The sequence below is a fragment of the Lepidochelys kempii genome, chromosome 6, assembly GCF_965140285.1.
Source record: "Lepidochelys kempii isolate rLepKem1 chromosome 6, rLepKem1.hap1, whole genome shotgun sequence".
In the NCBI taxonomy this organism is placed as follows: domain Eukaryota; kingdom Metazoa; phylum Chordata; order Testudines; family Cheloniidae; genus Lepidochelys; species Lepidochelys kempii.
The window spans coordinates 36705934-36725923 of NC_136385.1; the positions used below are offsets into that span (position 1 = coordinate 36705934).

Below are 19990 nucleotides of genomic sequence, written 5' to 3' on the forward strand. Positions count from 1 at the left end.
TTTTGGCAAAAGCCACTACAGCCAGAATCTTGGGCAGGAGGACCTCTTGCAATGCATCTTTCCTGGAGTGTTGGTCAGTTTGCTTCCACTGTCTGCCCTTCTACTCAGCTGGGTGTTCTCCTTTTTGAGTGCCTCCTCCAAGCCATGCATGCTTTGCAGCTGTGAGGTGGGGATGCCTTGGCCCAATGTGGCTGATTAACCCTTTCCTTGCTGGTGCAGGTTTTGTATACCTCCACCACAGTTGTACCCAATGCCAGATTTATTTTGTAGTTCTCATTTAGATACAGCCAAAGTATCTTGAGAACAACTTTTTGTGAAAATCTCATGAGGATAGCTGATCTCAGAAAATATCTGCCATTTTGGAGCAAATTGCACAAGAGCAGTTTGTGAGACATCAGTGCCATTGGAAGAGTAAGATTTTATATTTGTATTAGAGATTATGATTGATGGTTATAATAATGTAGTATGTATTAATGTATGATTTGATTTCATCCTGCCAGCCACCCTTTTTGAATAACAGAAAGGAATGACCCTCTGGGACATTGGTAGAAACTCATGAGACAGGCTGCCTGTGTCTGAACTAATGTTAAGGCAGGAACAGACCAGAACAGTCCTTCTGGATGATTATGGTCACCTTTTGTTTTAGGATAAGTTTTCATTACAGTATTTGCTAGAAGGTCTTGGTTCTTATCTACATTGCAAACAAAGTTGTGTGAGGTTCCTTTGTAATCCCTTTAGTAACCATATAATCCTTTCTAAAATGTTATCCTTTCTGAAATTCTCTGTAAAATTGTTTGGTGTGAGTAAAGGATGTGTGCATGGTGAAGGATGTGTGTGAAAGCCATTACAAATGTCCAGATGGTCAAGAAGACATAAGAGACTTGGAGAGACAGCAGGAAATAATCAGAGAATATCCATTGTATCTGAGGCTAAAATGAGTTAGCAGCATTGACAACCTCAGAGGTGAGGCAAACACCCCTGAAGGCGAGACAACAAATAAGAGATAAAAGCGGAAAACCCCACGATTAACACCACTTAAGGACTAATGATTACAGAATAACACTGCAAAATCCATAGACTAAAATGGAAATGTACAAGTATAAAGATGGGGTGTTTTGCCATAGAGCTCTGGGGTCAGTCCTGCAAAGCCTTGGAGCATCGGATCGCGACCGACAGAGCCCAGCTCCTCACTCGTGTTCAATCTAACTGGCCATTAGATTGACTCAAGCTATGACAGACTGGTAACTATAAAGACCATCTGCAGGACTTGTGCGTGTGTGTCTGTGTTGTGTAATTGAATGCATATGCTAACTGTTGTATTTTCAATAAACGCGGCATATTGCCTTTTTCCCTGAAAAAGATCCTGTGTGCTTCTTATAAGAATAACATCATGAAATCCAAACCCAAGCCATAGATCTGGTTCATCACCAAATCTGAACCATAGTTTAAATATAATACAAATCCAGAACTGCACATCACCTGCTGAGACCATCTGTAGTAGACAAACACGTCTGCCATATTTAAATTAAGTCTCTATTCCTGTTTATGCAGAAATCAAAATTCTCAGTATTCTCCATTTTTAGAGCCTTACATAATGACAGGTTTCAGAGTAACAGCCGTGTTAGTCTGTATTCGCAAAAAGAAAAGGAGTACTTGTGGCACCTAGGTGCCACAAGTACTCCTTTTCCATTTTTAGAGTTATCATACTAGAGAAACTATTAGCTTCCCAATATGGGTTTGGCATATGACTACATTGTTACATTATTTAGCATGCAGTGGCAGTGTATACCTTATCAGATAGTTGCTTGCCAAATATTTTCTTTTGTGTGTGTACTGGGTGAATAGAATATCTGATAAAATAAGGCTGATGATTGGGTGGCAATACACTGAAATTTGGGAGGGGTGGATGAAAAAGATTATAAATGGATTTGAGATTTTAGGACAACAGATGTGAAACTTAACTTCCTGGAAATCCTGCTCTGTTTGAGCAGATTAAAAGATGATTCAAGCTCTAAACATGAGTGATCCATTGATTTGTACAATAATGTGGTCAGATCTTTCCAGCTTAGGAAATAATTTTTAACTTCAAAGAGAAACTTCCATTAAGAGTAAATGCTTTCAAAGCCCAAACTGAACAGATTTAAAATAAACTGATTTTTAAATGATATTTCACATGAGCTGCTGTAAGAAATGCAATTTCACTAACAAGGCCTACAGGTAGATTCCAACTGGAAAGTTGACAGGTGGTTAGAAGAGAACACTTTCCAAATATCTTACTGATAGCTTTCAAGACTAGTTTCAGAGTAACAGCCGTGTTAGTCTGTATTCATAGGGCCTAATAACATCAGCCACATTATCAGAGGCTCGTTCACCTGCACATCCACCAATGTGATATATGCCATCATGTGCCAGCAATGCCCCTCTGCCATGTACATTGGTCAAACTGGACAGTCTCTACGTAAAAGAATAAATGGACACAAATCAGATGTCAAGAATTATAACATTCATAAACCAGCCGGAGAACACTTCAATCTCTCTGGTCACGCGATTACAGACATGAAAGTTGCGATATTACAACAGAAAAACTTCAAAACCAGACTCCAGCGAGAGACTGTTGAATTGTAATTCATTTGCAAATTGGATACAATTAACTTAGGCTTGAATAGAGACTGGGAGTGGCTAAGTCATTATGCAAGATAACCTATTTCCCCTTGTTTCTTCCTACCCCCCCGTTCCTCAGACGTTCTTGTTAAACCCTGGATTTGTGCTGGAAATGGCCCACCTTGATTATCATACACATTGTAAGGAGAGTGATCACTTTAGATAAGCTATTACCAGCAGGAGAGTGGGGTGGGGGGAGAGAAAACCTTTTGTAGTGATAAAACACCCATTTTTTCATGGTTTGTATGTATAAGAACATCTTCTGTATTTTCCACAGTATGCATCCGATGAAGTGAGCTGTAGCTCACGAAAGCTGATGCTCAAATAAATTGGTTAGTCTCTAAGGTGCCACAAGTACTCCTTTTCTTTTTGCGAATACAGACTAACATGGTGTTACTCTGAAACCAATTCATATAATGCTTCTCCCTTGTGTTTCCTGCTAACAGAGAAAACTATACTTCCTGATACAGTACACTGAAAGCTCAAAAATAACTATGTGTCAGCATTATCTTTTGAGTTCAGATTTTAAAAGTTTCCTGGTGCACTAAACTGTTACAGGCATCAGAGGGGTACCCGTGTTAGTCTGGATCTGTAAAAGTGGCAAAGAGTCCTATGGCACCTTATAGACTAACAGACGTATTGGAGCATAAGCTTTTGTGGGTGAATACCCACTTCATCAGATGTCCGATGAAGTGGGTATTCACCCACAAAAGCTCATGCTCCAATATGTCTGTTAGTACGATGAAGTGGGTATTCACCCACGAAAACTCATGCTCCAATACGTCTGTTAGTACGACGAAGTGGGTATTCACCCACGAAAGCTCATGCTCCAATATGTCTGTTAGTACGATGAAGTGGTATTCACCCACGAAAACTCATGCTCCAATATGTCTGTTAATCTATAAGGTGCCACAGGACTCTTTGCTGCTTTTAAAGTGTTACAGTTTTTTCCATTTATAAACTGAAGGTAAACTATTGCTATGGCATTTGAGATTGAAATAATTATGAATACATTCTTTTTTAGTTTTATTTTTTAAGTAGTGACTCAAACTCAGACCCTTGGCATGGTTTCTGTGGTTCTCACTTCCATTTTAATTTTCCACATACAATACCTTTCAGATTTTGATTTATTCAGTGTACTTATTTTAGTTTGTGGTAACGTACTGCAGGAAAAATATCCTGAGACTCTTCTGGAAAGGCTAGACCTTTATAGATCAATATAAATAAGAATCCAGTTCTAATGTTAATGCAAGGAAGACTCTGACTCATGGATTGTGTGTCAAATTCTCATGTCAGTTTTGTGGGTGGAAGTCTCACTAAGACTAAAATGGGTATGAATTCAAATACTAGGTCTGAACCAGGTGAAAGTGGAGCCCCAAATTGGACACATTACTAAAGCTGAGGCCTCCCCAAAGCTGAGTAGAATGGAACAATTACCTCCTATGTCTTACATACAACACTCTTGTTAATACACCCCAGAGTGATATTAGTCTTTTACCCACCTGCATCACATGGTTGGGTCATACTCAATTTGAGATCCACTATAACCTGACTGATGCTTTTGAGCAGTACAACTACCTAGCCAGTTATTCCCCATTTTGTAGTTGTGCCTTTGATTTTTCCTTTCTAGAGTGTAGTCCATTTCATCTTGTTGATTTCAGATGAAGTCTCCAACTTGTCAAGGTCATTTTGAATTCTAGTCCTAATCTCCACAATGCTTGCAACCATGGGAGGCAGGTATAATAGGCCAGGGGAGGCTAAGACAAACCTTGGCCCCACCCGGGCTCCACCCTCTCCCCCAAGCCAGCGGGAGCTCAGTTCCAGCCAGAGGCCAGCAGCCTAGGACTGGGGCTGATGCAGGGGCTGGTGGGCGGCCGGTAGATTAGGGCTGGTGACGGCCTGGTGCTGGGGCTGGCACTGAGGGCAGGTGGTGGCCCAGGATAGTTTCCGGGGCACCTCTGGCCTCAGGTAGAAGGGGCGGAGCTGCATGGCTAGCCTCCCCAAAGGGGGGCTCCCACGCTGCCCATGTTTGCAACCCCTGCTCAGCTGGGCAGGAATAGATGGGCCTATAAAGCCCAGGAGCTGACAACAGACAGAGCTGTTGGGGAAAGGGCAGTCACTTGCTGGGAGGAGTTGGTTTGGAGCTGGTACTCCCAGGGATAGGGGGACGGGGAGAGACCAGGAAGATTAGGAAGCAGTCCGGGCTGGGAGGGTAGAGCCCAGAACTGCTGAGCTGAGGGACCCTGGACTGGAACCCAGAGAAGAGTGTGAGCCCGGGTTCCCCTACTGGCTACTGGGGAAGTGGCACCATCAGGGCAGCAGAGGAGAAGACTCCCTAGGACTGTTTGCATAGAAAGACGTTGGGTAACCCCAAAAGGGCGAAAGATGGATGGTGACCCAGTTGGAAGGCCGAGTCATGAAGAGGATGCTGTGGTTCCTGGAGTGAGGCAGGTCTGCAGGATGAGAGGACGATAGGTGAGGCACCACCTGAAGAGGGCACTGCAACTGACAGAGCTAATCTCCAGGATGGCCAGCAGGAGGCGCCACTGTGGCAAGTGGGCCCCATGACAGTATCTCATACAAAGTAGAGCAGCTTCAACAGGAGAGATTGAGAGAGACCCATCCCAAAATACCTGATAGCCCAGTATTTAGAGTACTGAAAGGGGATATCTGGTTTCAACACTCTGCTCTAACTCAGGAAGAGGGGTGATTTGAACCTGGGTCTCTCACATCCTGGGTGAGTACTCTAACCCTGGCCTATTGAGTTATTGCAATGCCTTTCCATAAGAACTGGAATAGATTTGAAAGGTATAGTGCCACACCTGTCAAGCTCCAAATTTAACCCATCTTAAAACAAAACAAAGTTGTTTTTCATGCTCTCTCTTGATAACAAAGACAACCCCTTCTCAACCCCCCTCCCAAACAAACAAAACAAAAAAGTCAGGGCAGGAACGGATAAAATCCCAGCTTTCTAGCTAGTTTACTTACTTACTTACGTGTATGGCAATCAGTTACTCTGTCTTTTGGCTCCATTTTTGAAAGAGGCAAAACATAAGCCTCCCCTTTTAATGCATGTACACACTGCATCTGCAGAGAAACCCCAAACCAGATTTCACTCTTGTGTTTTACATCATCTCAAACCCTCAGTGGAATAATTTCCTCGCTTTGTAAATCACTACAACTCTCATCTATATTAATATGTCCTAAAAATTTTTTTAAAAAATCTGCTGAATTGCATGTCTCTTCTAGTAGAGAGAATATAATGAATAATTTAACATTTATAAATATCATTCAATTACATTTTACATTTAGTACCAATCTCCCCTCCCAGCTTTTCAAAACTATTCTTATCTATCACTTCTATTTCTAATGTTTCAGTATGACTAAACTTCAACAGTTAAATATAAAGATACATATACCAATTACAATACTGATTAAAGACATTGGTAAGAAAAATATATAAAATCATGTCTTTGGATACCATTAATGGGTCCATTACAAATATGGAAACATTTTGCTATCTGATCCATTAGTTTGTTTTGCCCTACAGTAAAGTACAAATCAATAATATGAATGTACTTTAAAAATATAAATCCATTAACTTCAAGGCACTTTAGGACCTAAAGCAATATATTCATAATTGAAAATATCTCCAGTAAAAATGAGAAACTATTTCCTAATTTTGGTTAATGTGTGTTACAGCGTAATCATCTCCTAGGTGAAAGCTAGTGTCTCAAAGGATTGGTATTAGCACAAAATTCAGCGTCAGGAGATTGTATATGTAACTTCCATTCTTCAGTGGATGTTGACATGCAAACAAAGACTACAGAACTTACTAAATTTCTGTTTGTCACGTGTTAAAATGCTGAGCTGACTCCCACAGCGTTCATATATCCTGGAACTTCTGTGCTGGATTGTAGCTATACTAGTCATGTTTACTGTCACCAAGAGGTTAAATTCCAAATTAAGGGCTTGATCCTGCAAGTTATTATTCACACAAATATTCCTACTTCAGTCACTATACATATATACAAAGTTATGGATGATAAGAGGTAAATAGAGTGCTGCTATATATTATGTGAACAAGATGATATTCAATTAAATTGAAAAATCAACAGATTTAAAACAAAAGGAAACGCATTTTTACACAATACAAAGTTAATTTGAGGGAGTAGTTACCAAAAGATATCATTAAGGCCAAGAACTTAGTAGGTTTAAAAAAGGATTAAACATTTATATTTATTTAATGAGAATACCCACAGTTACATTAGATAGATTAAAACTTTTTTAAAAAGAAAGAATAAACTCTCATGTGTTAGGGCATAATCCATCACTAACTGACAGAATTGGCAAAAAAACTTCCCCTATGGGCAGTGTAATCAATGTGTAACACACAGGAGTGCTGCTAAAAGGCTGAACTTTATGGCCTGTTATCAGTCATCTACCTAGGGTCTGCATACAAAGTTTGATACCCCTGACACTTTGCAGGTGTTCATAGTACTGACCACAGTCTCTACTGATACAAACAGGTTATCTCGTAATTGTTGGTGTTTGGTTTTCTTGCAGTTGCACCTTCTCTTTGCTTCTGTTTCAAGTGATTTGAGATTTATAAATGAAATGCTTCATTATTACCAACCTATAGGTTGCTTCTGCTTGTTTGTTTTGTCAGAGCTGAAAAAGACCATGTGTGGGACATAAGATGTTTGCCATAAAAATATCCAATTGCGCTCACATTTTGGGAGAGATTTTCTGCCCTGTTTGCTCTCACATGCAGGGTGTGACCCTGCAGTTATTATGCTCAACTACTTCCCTTAATTTCAGTGGAAGTTGTGCGTTCATAGCAGCTGCAAGATTGGGCCCATGGTGGTGTGGGCCAACCTCCTGTAGGAAAACTTTACCCATATTGCTCAGCCACAAAATCTGAACTCAAAAGATAATGCTGACACATAGTTATTTTTGAGCTTTCAGTGTACTGTATCAGGAAGGATAGTTTCCTCTGTTAGCAGGAAACACAAGGGAGAAGCATTATATGAATTGGTTTCAGAGTAACAGCTGTGTTAGTCTGTATTCGCAAAAAGAAAAGGAGTACTTGTGGCACCTCAGAGACTAACCAATTTATTTGAGCATAAGCTTTCGTGAGCTACAGCTCACTTCATCGGATGCATACTGTGGAAAATACAGAAGATGTTTGTTTTTATACACACAAATCATGAAAAAATGGGTGTTTTATCACTACAAAAGGTTTTCTCTCCCCCCACCCCACTCTCCTGCTTATACATTTTAAAAAAATTTGAGTTTTCCATAAATTGGCCAAAATACACATGAAATGGTGTGTCTTCTGCTATCATGATGATAAGCACAATGATATTTTGATACACTGCAGATGTTTACATACATTAATGTGGCTAATTTTTATAACTGTTGACTCAGGGAGTTTTAACAAGTTTACACCATCACTATACAAGGACCAGAATGCTGTCTTTACACATACTTAAGAACCCAGGCTCTTAAGTATGTGTAAAGACATCAGCCAAGAGGATCTGAGCACCATCATTGCCAGGAGGCATTGGAGATGGATCGGTCCTGTGCTTTGGATGGAAACTGATTCCATCACCAGAGTAGCAATAAGATGAACACCTGAAGGCAAGCGAAAACGAGGCCACCCGAAAACAACATGGCGAAGAGCTGTGGAAGCCAAGCTGAAAAACCTGGGGCACAGGTGGGGAACCACTGAAAGACTTGCCAGAAACAGACAAGAGTGGAGGAGCTTCATCACTGCCCTAAACGGCAGAGACGTAATAAGAACATGATCATGATGATGAAGAGCTCAGGCATGGCTAAGCAAGATACACTTACACATACCATTCATACATGTTGCCAGCAAACTTCCTTCTGGTGCAAGGGAAAGCTGTCTAGAGTGTGGTTTTCAAACTTTTTTTCTGGCGACCCAGAAGAAAATTCATGATGCCCGCGACCCAACGGAACTGGGGGATGAGGGGTTTGGGGTGTGGGAGGGGCTCAGCACTGGGGCAGAGGGTTGGGTGCAGAGGTGAGGGCCGGGAATGAGGGGTTCAGGGTGTGGGAGGCGGCTCTTGGCTGGGGCAGGGAGTTGGGGATACAGGAGGGGGTCAGGGCTCTGTGTGGGGCCAGGGATGAGGGCTTTGGGGTACAGGAGGGGGGCTCAGGACTGGGGTAGGGGATTGGGGTGGGGCGCGGGCTTTCCTGTGGTGTCTCCCGGTCAGCAGCGTAGTGGGAATGCTAAGGCAGGATTCCCAGAAGTGGCCAGCAGCAGGTCTGGCTCCCAGGTGGAGGCGTGCAAGCTCTCGCCCGCAGGCACCCCCATGGAGCCGCTGCTCGGGGCGGGGACAGCGTGCGGAGCCCTGTGGCCCTCCTGCCTAGGAGCCGGACCTGCTGCTGGCCACTTTCAGGGCGCAGCGCGGTGTCAGAACAGGTAGGGACTAGCCTGCCTTACCCGGGCAGCACCGCTGACGGGACTTTTAAGGGAAGCCACCTGACCCAGTGCCTTCCATTCCATGGCCCAGTCCTGGCTCCCGCCCCACAGTTTGAAAACCACTGGTCTAGAGACTTGGGGGCTGCTCCAGAGGCCACTGACGTCCAAGGGAATCTTTCCATTGACCTACATTTTCCACTTCTTTAAAGTGCTCTGGCAACAGGTGATTTGAGATGGCAGCATTTGGTGGCGCACTGGGCTGGGAACATCCCTTTCGCAGCTCCTCCACCCCCGCCAGGCGGCTCGGGGGTGAAAAGCACCCGGAGATGGGACCCACCCCCCCGGAGTTTGGGAGGCGGAGGCGGCATTTGGACAGGAGCCCCTTGTCCTGAAGCCTCAGTCAGGAACCGGCGCGCACCGGCTGCCCTGAACGGGTCCATTCAAGCCCCGGCTCCCCGGCCACAGCCGCTGCCTATGGGCGACTCCCCCGCGCTCCGCGGCAGTGCGGTGCGTTTCCGCGAGGGGCACGTGGGCTGCAACCTCCCCGAGCCTCCGCCTTGGAAGAAGAGAGACCCGCTCCCCCAGCCGCCTCAGGTAGGGAGCGGGGGGGACCCCACCCGCAGCCGGTCCCTTCGCGGGCGGCTCGGGGAGAGGCGGGAACCCCGCGCACCCCGCCTCGGCCTTGGCAGCCGGGCGCCCCGGCCGGCCGCTGCTTCAGCTCCGCGGCGCGGGGCGCAGGTGACCGGCTGCAAGAAGCCGGCGTTGCTGGGCCGGCTGCCCGCGGGCGGGGCGGGGCCGCCTGGCTGCTGAATAGGACACCCCGCCCCCCGGCCCGCAGCGGGATGCTGCTGCGGAGTCCCCGGCCGGCCGCAGCGCTGCCGCCGCCTCCTCGGCCCGGAAGGCTCCTTCCCAGGCCAGCGCCGCCTGCGTCCTGGCGCTGCCTCCTGCATGGCTTTCCCCGGGGCGCTAGGTGAGTCCTCCTTCCCCCGGGCGGCGCGGGGCTGGCACCGGGATCCGCTGGAGCAAACTGCACCCCTGTAGCCGGAGCCGGAGCCTCCCCTTGTCCTGGCGTCCGGCAGAAAGCGGCGGCAGGGTCCTGGTTCAAGTCTCCTCCCCCCGAGAGCTGGCCAGGGCCAGATTTCCCCCTCTCAGCCCCCGATCCCCATGCTCCTGGCGGTCCCTGCTCGGAGGAGCGGAATAGGATTCCTCAGTCAGGGTGCCTGGTGCAGACCTGATTTTACAATAGGCTTCTGGAATAGTCAAGTCCTCTGACTCAGTGGTCCCAAACCTTTCCAGACCACCGTACCCTTTTCAGGAGTCTGATCTGTCTTTCCTACCCCCAAGTTTCAGCTCACTTAAACTACTTGCTTACAAAATCAGATATAAAAATACAAGTGTCAACACTGTATTCCTGAAAATTTGCTTACTTTCTCATTTTTACTATGTAACTAAAATATATCAATTAGAGTATAAATATTGTACTTACATTTCAGTGTATAGTAAAGAGAGCAGTATAAAGTGGTCTGTATGAAATTTTACTTTGTACTGACTACACTAATGCTTTTTATATAGCCTGTTGTAAAACTAGGCAAATATCTAGTGAGAACCACTGCTCTAAACTTCCTGAACAATCATTGTCTTTTAAGTAATCATCCTGTCAGGTAGTGTCTAGTGTCTGTTATTTCTTTTAAACTCGTAGAGTAACATTCCCACACAAGTTAAAGACGACAACCACAGCAATCTTGGGATAGCAGGGAAAAAAAAAGGGTCTGGAAAGGACAGAGGGTTTTATGAATACGACATAATATTTAGTCTCTCCTTCCAGAGTGGATCAATGGTTCATCATTCCCTCTTCACCAAATCACAACAGGAATCATTTTTACTCAGGGAAATTGAATCCCCCACCTAGCAAATTTTATTTTATTTTAAAAGGAGTACAGTAAATATTGAAATGTATCAACTTATGAACTCGGCCCAAGGAGATTAGAAATTGCATGAATAGTGAGTGAAGAGTCACTGTGTTATTTTTATATTTACTAAGTTTTCTTCCATGATGTGAACTGACCTATTAATAAAAAGAAAAGGAGTACTTGTGGCACCTTAGAAGTGAGCTGTAGCTCACGAAAGCTTATGCTCAAATAAATTGGTTAGTCTCTAAGGTGCCACAAGTATTCCTTTTCTTTTTGCAAATACAGACTAACACGGCTGCTACTCTGAAACCTGACCTATTAATGTAAACAAAACACAGCCTACTTGGAAAACACGAGATGCCTGCACCTCTCATTTGCCTGAAAAGGGAGTGCAGGAACAAGTGTTATCTTGAAGAAAAATAGTTTGGTGTCAGTGGAAAATGGGGATTTATGTATACATAGATAAAATGAAGTGAAAAGTAGACATTTGGTTTAATGACTTAAAATTCACTTCGTTAATCAGAATGGGCTAAGTACTGGAGTCTATCATGCAAGAGGTTTTCTACTGTACTTCAGTATTTAACAGTTATGTAACTAAGGCCATTTTTACACTAGGAACACGATCACAGTCACTGACAATGATTGCTCAGCCATGGATCCCTCTCTAGGCCTACTCAGCCAATGATGAAAACAGTTTAACTGTTGCTATAGATGGGACAAAACCAATTTTCAGATCCATGTTCCACTAGGATCCGCCCCTCCCCTTTCCTCCCAGTGCTTCCCCTGCCACCAAACAGCTGTTTGCCAGTGCTCAGGTCGCTCCAGGAGCGAGCTTGAGGAGCAGGGCTGCAGCATGCTCAGGGGAAGAGGCAAGGAAGAGGTGGAGGCAGGGCCTTGGGGAAGGGGGTGGAACTGGGGCAGGGCAGAGCAAACGTGGGGCTCCTGCACTTCCCTTACACATACCTCCCCCCGGCCTCCTGCCGTGAGCCACTCAGGGCAGGGGGCTGGGAGCACCCCCATGACCCCAGACCACACCCCTGCTGCTACCCTGACTCCTGCACCCCCCTCACAAAGCCCAGCCCCCCATGCCCTGACTCCTACACACCCCCATATCCCCACCCCCAGCCTGAGCACCAAATGGGAGCTCTTGCACCCCCCCCACATTCCCACCTACACCCCTCACACGAAATGGGAGCTGCGCTAGGTAAGCGCTCCACACCCCAACCTCCTGCCCCAACCCTAAGCACCCTCCTGAACCCTAACTCCTGGACAGACCCTGCACCCCAACCTGCTCCTGCACCCTAACTTCCTCCCAGACCTGACTCCTGCACCCCCTCACACACTCCTAGCCCCTTTCCCTTCCCGACTCCTGCATCCCCCTCACACACCCCAGCCCCCCACACCCCATGCCCTGACTCCTACACCCCCCCACATCCCCACCTGCAGCCCTCCCACCAAACAGGAGCTGCTGCATGTAAGCACTCCACACCCCAACCCCCTGCCCCAGCCCTGAGCCCCCTCCCACACCCCAAGTCCTGGCCAGACCCTGCACCCCAACTTTTTTTTTTTTTTTTTTACAAAGCCCTCTTATCCAAAGCACTTTACAAGAGGTAGCTAACAGTACAAACAATATTTGGAAAGATCATTAGGACCCTCAGCAATTTTTCAAGTGGTCTGTGGAAAAATAAGTTAGATTACAAAAATAATCAAGGTACCTCACTTTATTTTCATTTACTTCCTATTACTTAAAGGAGGAGGAGGAAGAAAAAAAGAATGAAAAACAGAGGCAGGAGGAGATTAGAGAGAATGTTCTTTTTCTTGGCTGGGTCCCAAGAAGGGGCCCCCAAAATGAAGCTGAGCACAAGGTCCCACTAACTCTAAATCCGCCACTGAGGACTAGTCATACTATCTTTAATGGAACTGATTTAGTCCTACGTTAACTAGCTGTGAACTGTTTCCAACACCACCTGAGGCAGCCTAGGAAGTCCTTGTTACTGACAGCTTGTTACTTAGCAGCTATATCTGGGTCTAACTATTGTTAGAGACACAAGGTGGGTGAGGTAATAGCTTTTATTGGACCAACTTCTGTTGGTTAGAGAGACAAGTTCTGTGTGGCTTGGAAGTTTGTCTCTCTCAAACAGAAGTTGGTCCAATAAAAGATATTACCTCACCCACCTTGTCTTTCTACTATCCTGGGATTGTTACAGCTGCAACAATACTGCATGCAACTGTTGCTGACAATTATGGCTACAGTGGTCAATAGAAAGATTCCTATGACTTTAATGAGACTTCAGAGTGAGAAACTGAAATTAGAAATTCAGTTTGGGTACATATTGCATTGTCACTGCATCAGTAGGCCAACCATGTGTATAGCAGTTGTTCTATGATTATACTTGGTTTTGTGAAAATTTAATATTTGGTGTTACCATATTGCTGCTAAACAGAAAAGCTTAAGGGTAGATCTGAAGTCAATGGGAACCTTTCCATTGACTTCACTGGGCTTTGGATCAGATGCAAGATAAGAATAAAAATATCCGTAAATCACCATTACTAGCTGCTTTTTGGAACAGCTAGCCCTGCAACCCACCAGGAGAGGGGCAATTCTTGATTTAATACTAAATGGTGCACAAGATCTGGTCCGAGAGGTGAATATAGCTGAACCACTTGGTAATAATCACCATAATGTATTTAAATTTAACATCTTTGTATGGGGGAAAATACCAAAGAAATCCACCACAGTAGGATTTAACTTCAAAAGGGGGAACTACACAAAAATGAGGCAGCTAGTTAAACTGAAATTAAAAGGAACAGTCTCAAGAGTGATATACCTGCATGGAAACTTTTATTATGGGTTGTTTTGTTTTGTTTTTTTAAGAGGCGTAAACTATATATATACCCCAAATAAAAAAAAAAAAAGCCAACATCGTTAAACAGAGTCAAAAAGGCAGTTAGAGACAAAAAATCATCCTTTAAAAACTGGAAGTCAAATCCAACTGAGGAAAATCGAAAGGAGCACAAACTCTGTCAAGTTAAATGTAAGAGTTTAAGAAGGCAGGCCAAGACAAAAAACTAACAGCAATATTTTTTAAAAAAAGAAAAGGAGTACTTGTGGCACCTTAGAGACTAACCAATTTATTTGAGCATGAGCTTTCGTGAGCTACAGCTCACTTCATCTGATGAAGTGAGCTGTAGCTCACGAAAGCTCATGCTCAAATAAATTGGTTAGTCTCTAAGGTGCCACAAGTACTCCTTTTCTTTTTGCGAATACAGACTAACACGGCTGTTCCTCTGAAACCTGTCAATATTTTTTAAGTACATCAGAAGTAGGGAGCCTGCCAGACAACCAATGGGGCCACTGAACAATCCACGTGCTAAAGGAGCACTCAAGGAAGATAAGGCTCTTGCGGAGAAATTAAATTCCTTTAGGCTACACTGCAGAGGGTGAGAGAGAGATTCCCAAACCTGAGCCATTCTTTTTAGGTGACAAATCTGACATGTCCCAGAGTGAGGTGTCAGTAGAGGAGGTTCTGGAACAAATTGATCAATTAAAACAGTAGTCAATCACCAGAACCAGATTGTATTCACCCAAGAGTTCTGAAGGAATTCAAATATGAAATTGCAGAACTACTAAATGTGGTAGGTGGCCGGTCACCTAAATCAGCCTCTGTACCAGATGACTGGAGGATAGCTAAAGTAATGATGATTTTTAAAAAAAGGCTCCAGGGGCAGTCCTGGCAACTTCAGGCCAGTAAGCCTAACTTCAGTACTAGGCAAATTGGTTGAAACAGAAGTATGGGACACAGATAAATACAACATGTTGGGGAAGAGTCAACATGGCTTTTGTAAAAGGAAATCATGTCTCACCAATCTGGACTGGATGATAGGAAATCGATCACTTGATAAATTGCCCTGGTCTGTTCATTTCATTTCTAAAGCATCTGGCACGGACCACTGTTGGAAGACAGGATACTGGGCTAGATGGACCATTGGTCTGACCCAGTATGGCCATTCTTATGTTCTCATTTATCAATTCACTATTTTCTCAACCTACATCAGCTTTTTAGACTAAAAGCAAAAGCAAATCTCAAAACAACTGTGGAAACAGGTGGATGTTAATTAGAAGAATCTTTTAGATCAAGAAAACAACAGGCTGACATGTCAAAAGGATCACATACCAACATTTGAAGCCTGCAGCATGCTTGCAAAATATTGTAATAAGGGCACTGACAAACCATGCCAAGTTGTCATGACCCAGACCTGGTTTTTAGCATAAGACAAACTTTGAAAATAAACACCACAGTAACTATTTTCTTTTTAAATACATATTCAAAGAGGGGACTGAAATGCAAAGGTCAGATCCAGACTTTCCAAAGGTTTGGTGGTATTTGGATTCAGTTTTTTTGGTTCATGTTCACATCTATTTTTAAACCCAAATAAATAGAATGGAATCTGGCTCGAAATAGCACCTGTCATACCCAAAGGAATTTAAAAATGCTTTAAAAACTAATACTGCTGGGCAATAGTTTACCCACAGTTTTCCCTGAATTGCTACCATACGTATCAAGTTCCAGACTGGGGATAGTGTTTGTGAAGGAGTTCAACAAACAAAACTTTAGAGTTGCAGAAGAAACTCTAAAAGATCATCTATAGTGGTGCAGCTATAATAAAACTGAAGTCTTTTTATGATGCAAAGATATTAAAATAGAAACACTAAATATAAAAACAGCTTTAAAAAAAATTAAAAATCCAATAGAAACTAGAGTCCATACCCTGCCTCCTTCTCACATGCAGATCAAAGGCAGGTTATGAGCTGTTAGAAAACTAATTAAAAACCTTTGCTGAGATAAACACAGCATTTCAACTTCTGCCACATAGCCATGTCCACTTCACAAGAGCTACATGACAAACAAAAGATAAAGAGATGCAAATATGACTGTATTTAAAATCAGTTTTCAACTTGCCGATGGTTATGGAATTGATTTAAAGACAATGGAGTAGAGTGGGAGGCCGGAAGCAGGAAAGAACTTTACTAGTGTGACTTCCCTACTTTATTAACATTCTGTTCAGAATGAATACTTGTACCTTTCTCCACTGAATATATATTACATCGTAAAAATTCACTGCTTGTGGAATTTGTATAATTTCTAGCGCCAAGTCTCAACAGGTTCACATGTACATATTGTCTTGGGAATGCGCAATAGTATAAGAATTTTGGTAACATTGTGACAGACTGATAGTCTAATATACTGAGCAAACTTTATGGAATTCAGAAACTTAAAATCAATAAGGTTAAACTTTATTGAATTAGGGTTAACACCTTTGGAGTACATTGCATAAAAAAATGCCATTGCATATGTGTTATCATAGCATTGTATATACCTTTTCTAGCATGGTGGGGGATGCTAATGTACTTCCTCTGTTTTCGAGGTTCTGAAACCACTCTCCTGGGTTTTTTGGATAAATAGCCTGGGTTTTAAACAGACTCAGGATCTTCTTCCTGGCCAAAAACCAAACAGGACCCCTGGTGCATGTGTAACACCAACAAACCCGGCCGTTGGCAAGTGGGATCGAACCGGGGACCTCTGGAGCTTAGTGCATGAGCCTCTACCACATGAGCTAAAAGCCAACTGGTTGTTAGCTAAGGCTGTAGAGCAGACTCATTTTCTCTCTCTAAGTGGCCTCGGCACCACTAGATGGGACAGAACACCACACACTGGAGGTGTGTGGGTTACACATGGAGGGCCCTAATTCTTAACGAAGGGGTGGAAGGATGGGGCCTACTGAGGTCCCACAAGGCTGTGCTTGTTCTGAGCTGAAGCTGTGATGAATTTGTAGTGACAAGAAAATGCATAGGGTGGGGTAGGACTGCTCCTGACAGAGCCCATATCAGAATTGGGTTGATGTCTGGGAAGCTTATTAGCATGCAAGTAGCTTATTTTTCTGTTTAATAAGTTTTCTTTGTAGTGTTTTTACCTTAAAAATAAACTAGATTTGCATAATAAGAACTGTGTGGTGACATATACCTGTTGACAATCATTCTGTTATCAGTCTCTGAAGTGAAAGCAAGCAGGTGTGCTTGGCAGCCTGTCTCAGCTGGGAGTAACACAGTAGAGTCAGGGAACTCTGCAGCCTGGAAATACCTGTGTCTCACTCCCTTCTGACCAGCCCAAGAAAGGCAATGGCTAGGGCTCTGGAAGCTTGAGAGTGGGTGCCCTTGCTGGACCACTATGGGGAAATACAGGTGCAGTTGCCCTGACCTGTGACACAAGGTTGTGAATCACATTAAAAGGTTAGTGCAAGTGAACATCCTTATTAATCATAATACTTAACTTTCTCTATATCGTCACATAGACCATGATAAATACAAGAGTATCCTTCAGCCCAAGCGGCATTACTCAGCAGTGGAAATCTCATCTTAACCTGTACCATATGATCAACTGGCATAGAGAATGGCCTTTCATTCAGTCTCATTCTCTTCAACCAGCCTTAAGGCAGTGGTGTTTTTGTGCCTAAATCAATTTGTACCTTAGAAAAGTGTTATTTTCTGATGGAAGTAACAAAATTTATCCAGAGTTAAAAAAAATCCTAATTCACACATTAAACTGAGCTCCAAAACAAAATGTGCTCAAAGGATTCCCTTGATTCTTACGATAGTTTGGTTGTTGTCTTATGTACTATTGACTACTGTTAAGCTAGTGTCCTGTAAATTGTATGCATGCACACTCTCTCTCTAAAATCTTATCTTAGTTTCAGTAGAAATGCCATGAAAAATAATTGTTTTATTCAACTTTTAGTTACAATTCTGTGAAATGGCTTTTTTTTAATTATTATTATTATTAGCAGAGATGCCTAGGCAATTTCCAAAGCTGAACATTTCTGAGGTTGATGAGCAGGTGCGGCTTCTAGCAGAGAAGGTATTTGCTAAAGTTCTCAGAGAAGAAGACAGCAAAGATGCCTTGTCACTATTCACTGTGCCTGAAGACTGTCCTATTGGGCAGAAAGAGGCTAAAGAGAGGGAACTGCAGAAGGAGTTGGCAGAACAGCATTCTGTGGAGACAGCTAAGAGGTTTGTTCAGAAGCCATTGTTTTCCTGGAAAAAATGTTTAAAGTGGGCTTTAGAATTACATACAGGAATACATCACAAATGGCATGATACTCATCCAGGATGCTTGAACACAGAAGCCAGCAACCTGTGCTGTATGATTTAGAATGTGTTGCTTTATTACACGTGTTCCCGGAAGTTGTAATGCTGATTGCTTTGATATATACAAAGGGTAAAAGTCTGGCAGCTGCTTTGCAACAAACACAGTGTCTTGAAACGGTAAACTTATGTTGCAAGACATAGTTTTAGAGTTTGCTTGCATTCAGAATGCGACGAACACAATGCACATCACCACCTAACAAACATATTGCTATTGGACCAGATCCTGAGAGGTGCTTCACCTGCAGTACTCTTTAATGGGAGTGGAAAATTGCAGGTTCTTAGCACCTGCTTGTTCTGATCCATTAAGGATGGAAATAATCTGCCCCAGGATTGTTTAGAGAGACCATTGCAAGGTCAGGGAACACACACACACGAACAGGTGGCTTCCACACCCTTTGTAATGTCCCTTTGTAGCTCCTGTTGCAGATGACCTGGGGAGTGTCCTCTAACAGAGTTATGGAAGGATCCTGAGTTGGTGAGGTTATCCCCTGACATGTACTCCCAGTAAAACTATAGGAGTACACAAGTTCAACAAAACAGCATAGCTGGTGAGAGGCAAATACAAACTTTGAGATTCTTTCAGTGTAAATAAAATCAGCAACACACTTAAGGAGGCTGTGTGTGTTTTTTGAAAACATGATTTTCAGTCTCAATGTTGAGTTTTAACACATCTAAACATTTACGGCAGTCAGTGTTAAATGTTTTTGTTTTAGCTCGATAAAAATAGATGACAGCAAATGCTTGACTTATCACTGAAGGAGTAACTGAGAAGTGTCATGGGCTCAAATGGGATATTATTAGGGTTCCCTTAACTCAGAGATAAAGGCCATATGAGATCTAATAGATTATTGCCATCTATTAAACAAACATGAAGTTCTAAAAATACACATTCATTTTATTTTCCTATGAGAAAAAAAATTACTACCATTACTTAAATATGGACTGTTTTTTATTCTAATGTAACAGAGAAGCAAGGCAGAAAAGTGATTTAATTCTGCTACCAACATGATGATACTTGCTGAGATATTTTGGAGGTGAATCATGAAAGTTCAATTAGTGGGTTTCAGCAGTTGACATGGTCATAAAAATTAAAAAAAAAATCTCTACCTTGTCTTCCCATGCATTCAGACAACTGTTTGACACTTTTTTTTCTTGTGGAAAAACTTCTAACAGGATATTTAAACCGAACATTTTTAATGAGGGAAAATGCCTTATAAAAATAGCTTCAATCAAGCTGTGTTTGTGTCTAAGTATTAGTACAGGCTTTATCCTGGTAAGTGGGATACTATATTTATGCTCTTCACTTGTGGGGATGAGACTAGTAATCACCCTTGCCCTCAATGATTGAAGAACACTTATGGTCCAGTTCTGCCTTCAGTTATAAAAGTATAACTCCCACTGACTTCAATTCATCTTGAGTGAAAGTTTAAGAGGAGCTTCAGTGTTGACTTCAGGTGGTGGGGGTTACACCCATGAAAGTGAAGGTAGAATTTGGCTCGTGTATTATTTATACCACATATTTGAGGAAATAAATAAAGTGTCACAGAATTAATACAAAGCCCCAGACTTCAGTGTTCCTTCTGTTTAAGGGCTCTTATTGACACTGGATTGGAGAAGGAATTTTTAGAGATCCTTGAAGTAGGTGCCAAGTTTTACCATTGGTCACTGTTACTAGGCAATGGTGACTCTGCATTTGCATTACTATTCAAGTTTTCCTGTAAGGTCATTTTAAAGTTTTGGCACTTTTTCTGTAAAATTATGAAG

General features: G+C 43.0%; 1 protein-coding gene across 3 annotated transcripts in view; it reads left to right on the plus strand.

Moving 5' to 3' along the window:
* The first annotated feature begins 9549 nt into the window (after positions 1-9549).
* The window catches only part of AMPD3 (adenosine monophosphate deaminase 3), a 50939-nt gene continuing 40498 nt past the window's right edge, over positions 9550-19990 (plus strand). Inside the window, exons 1-2 of one of the 3 annotated variants that reach the window (XM_073347566.2) lie at positions 9550-9706; positions 17866-18088. In XM_073347566.2, coding sequence (XP_073203667.1) covers positions 17868-18088 — 221 coding nt within the window. In that variant the 5' untranslated portion in view covers positions 9550-9706; positions 17866-17867. Of the gene's footprint in view, positions 9707-9947; positions 10083-17862; positions 18089-19990 lie in introns of those variants that run through there. The other 2 variants (XM_073347564.1, XM_073347565.1) reach the window with 2 other exon arrangements.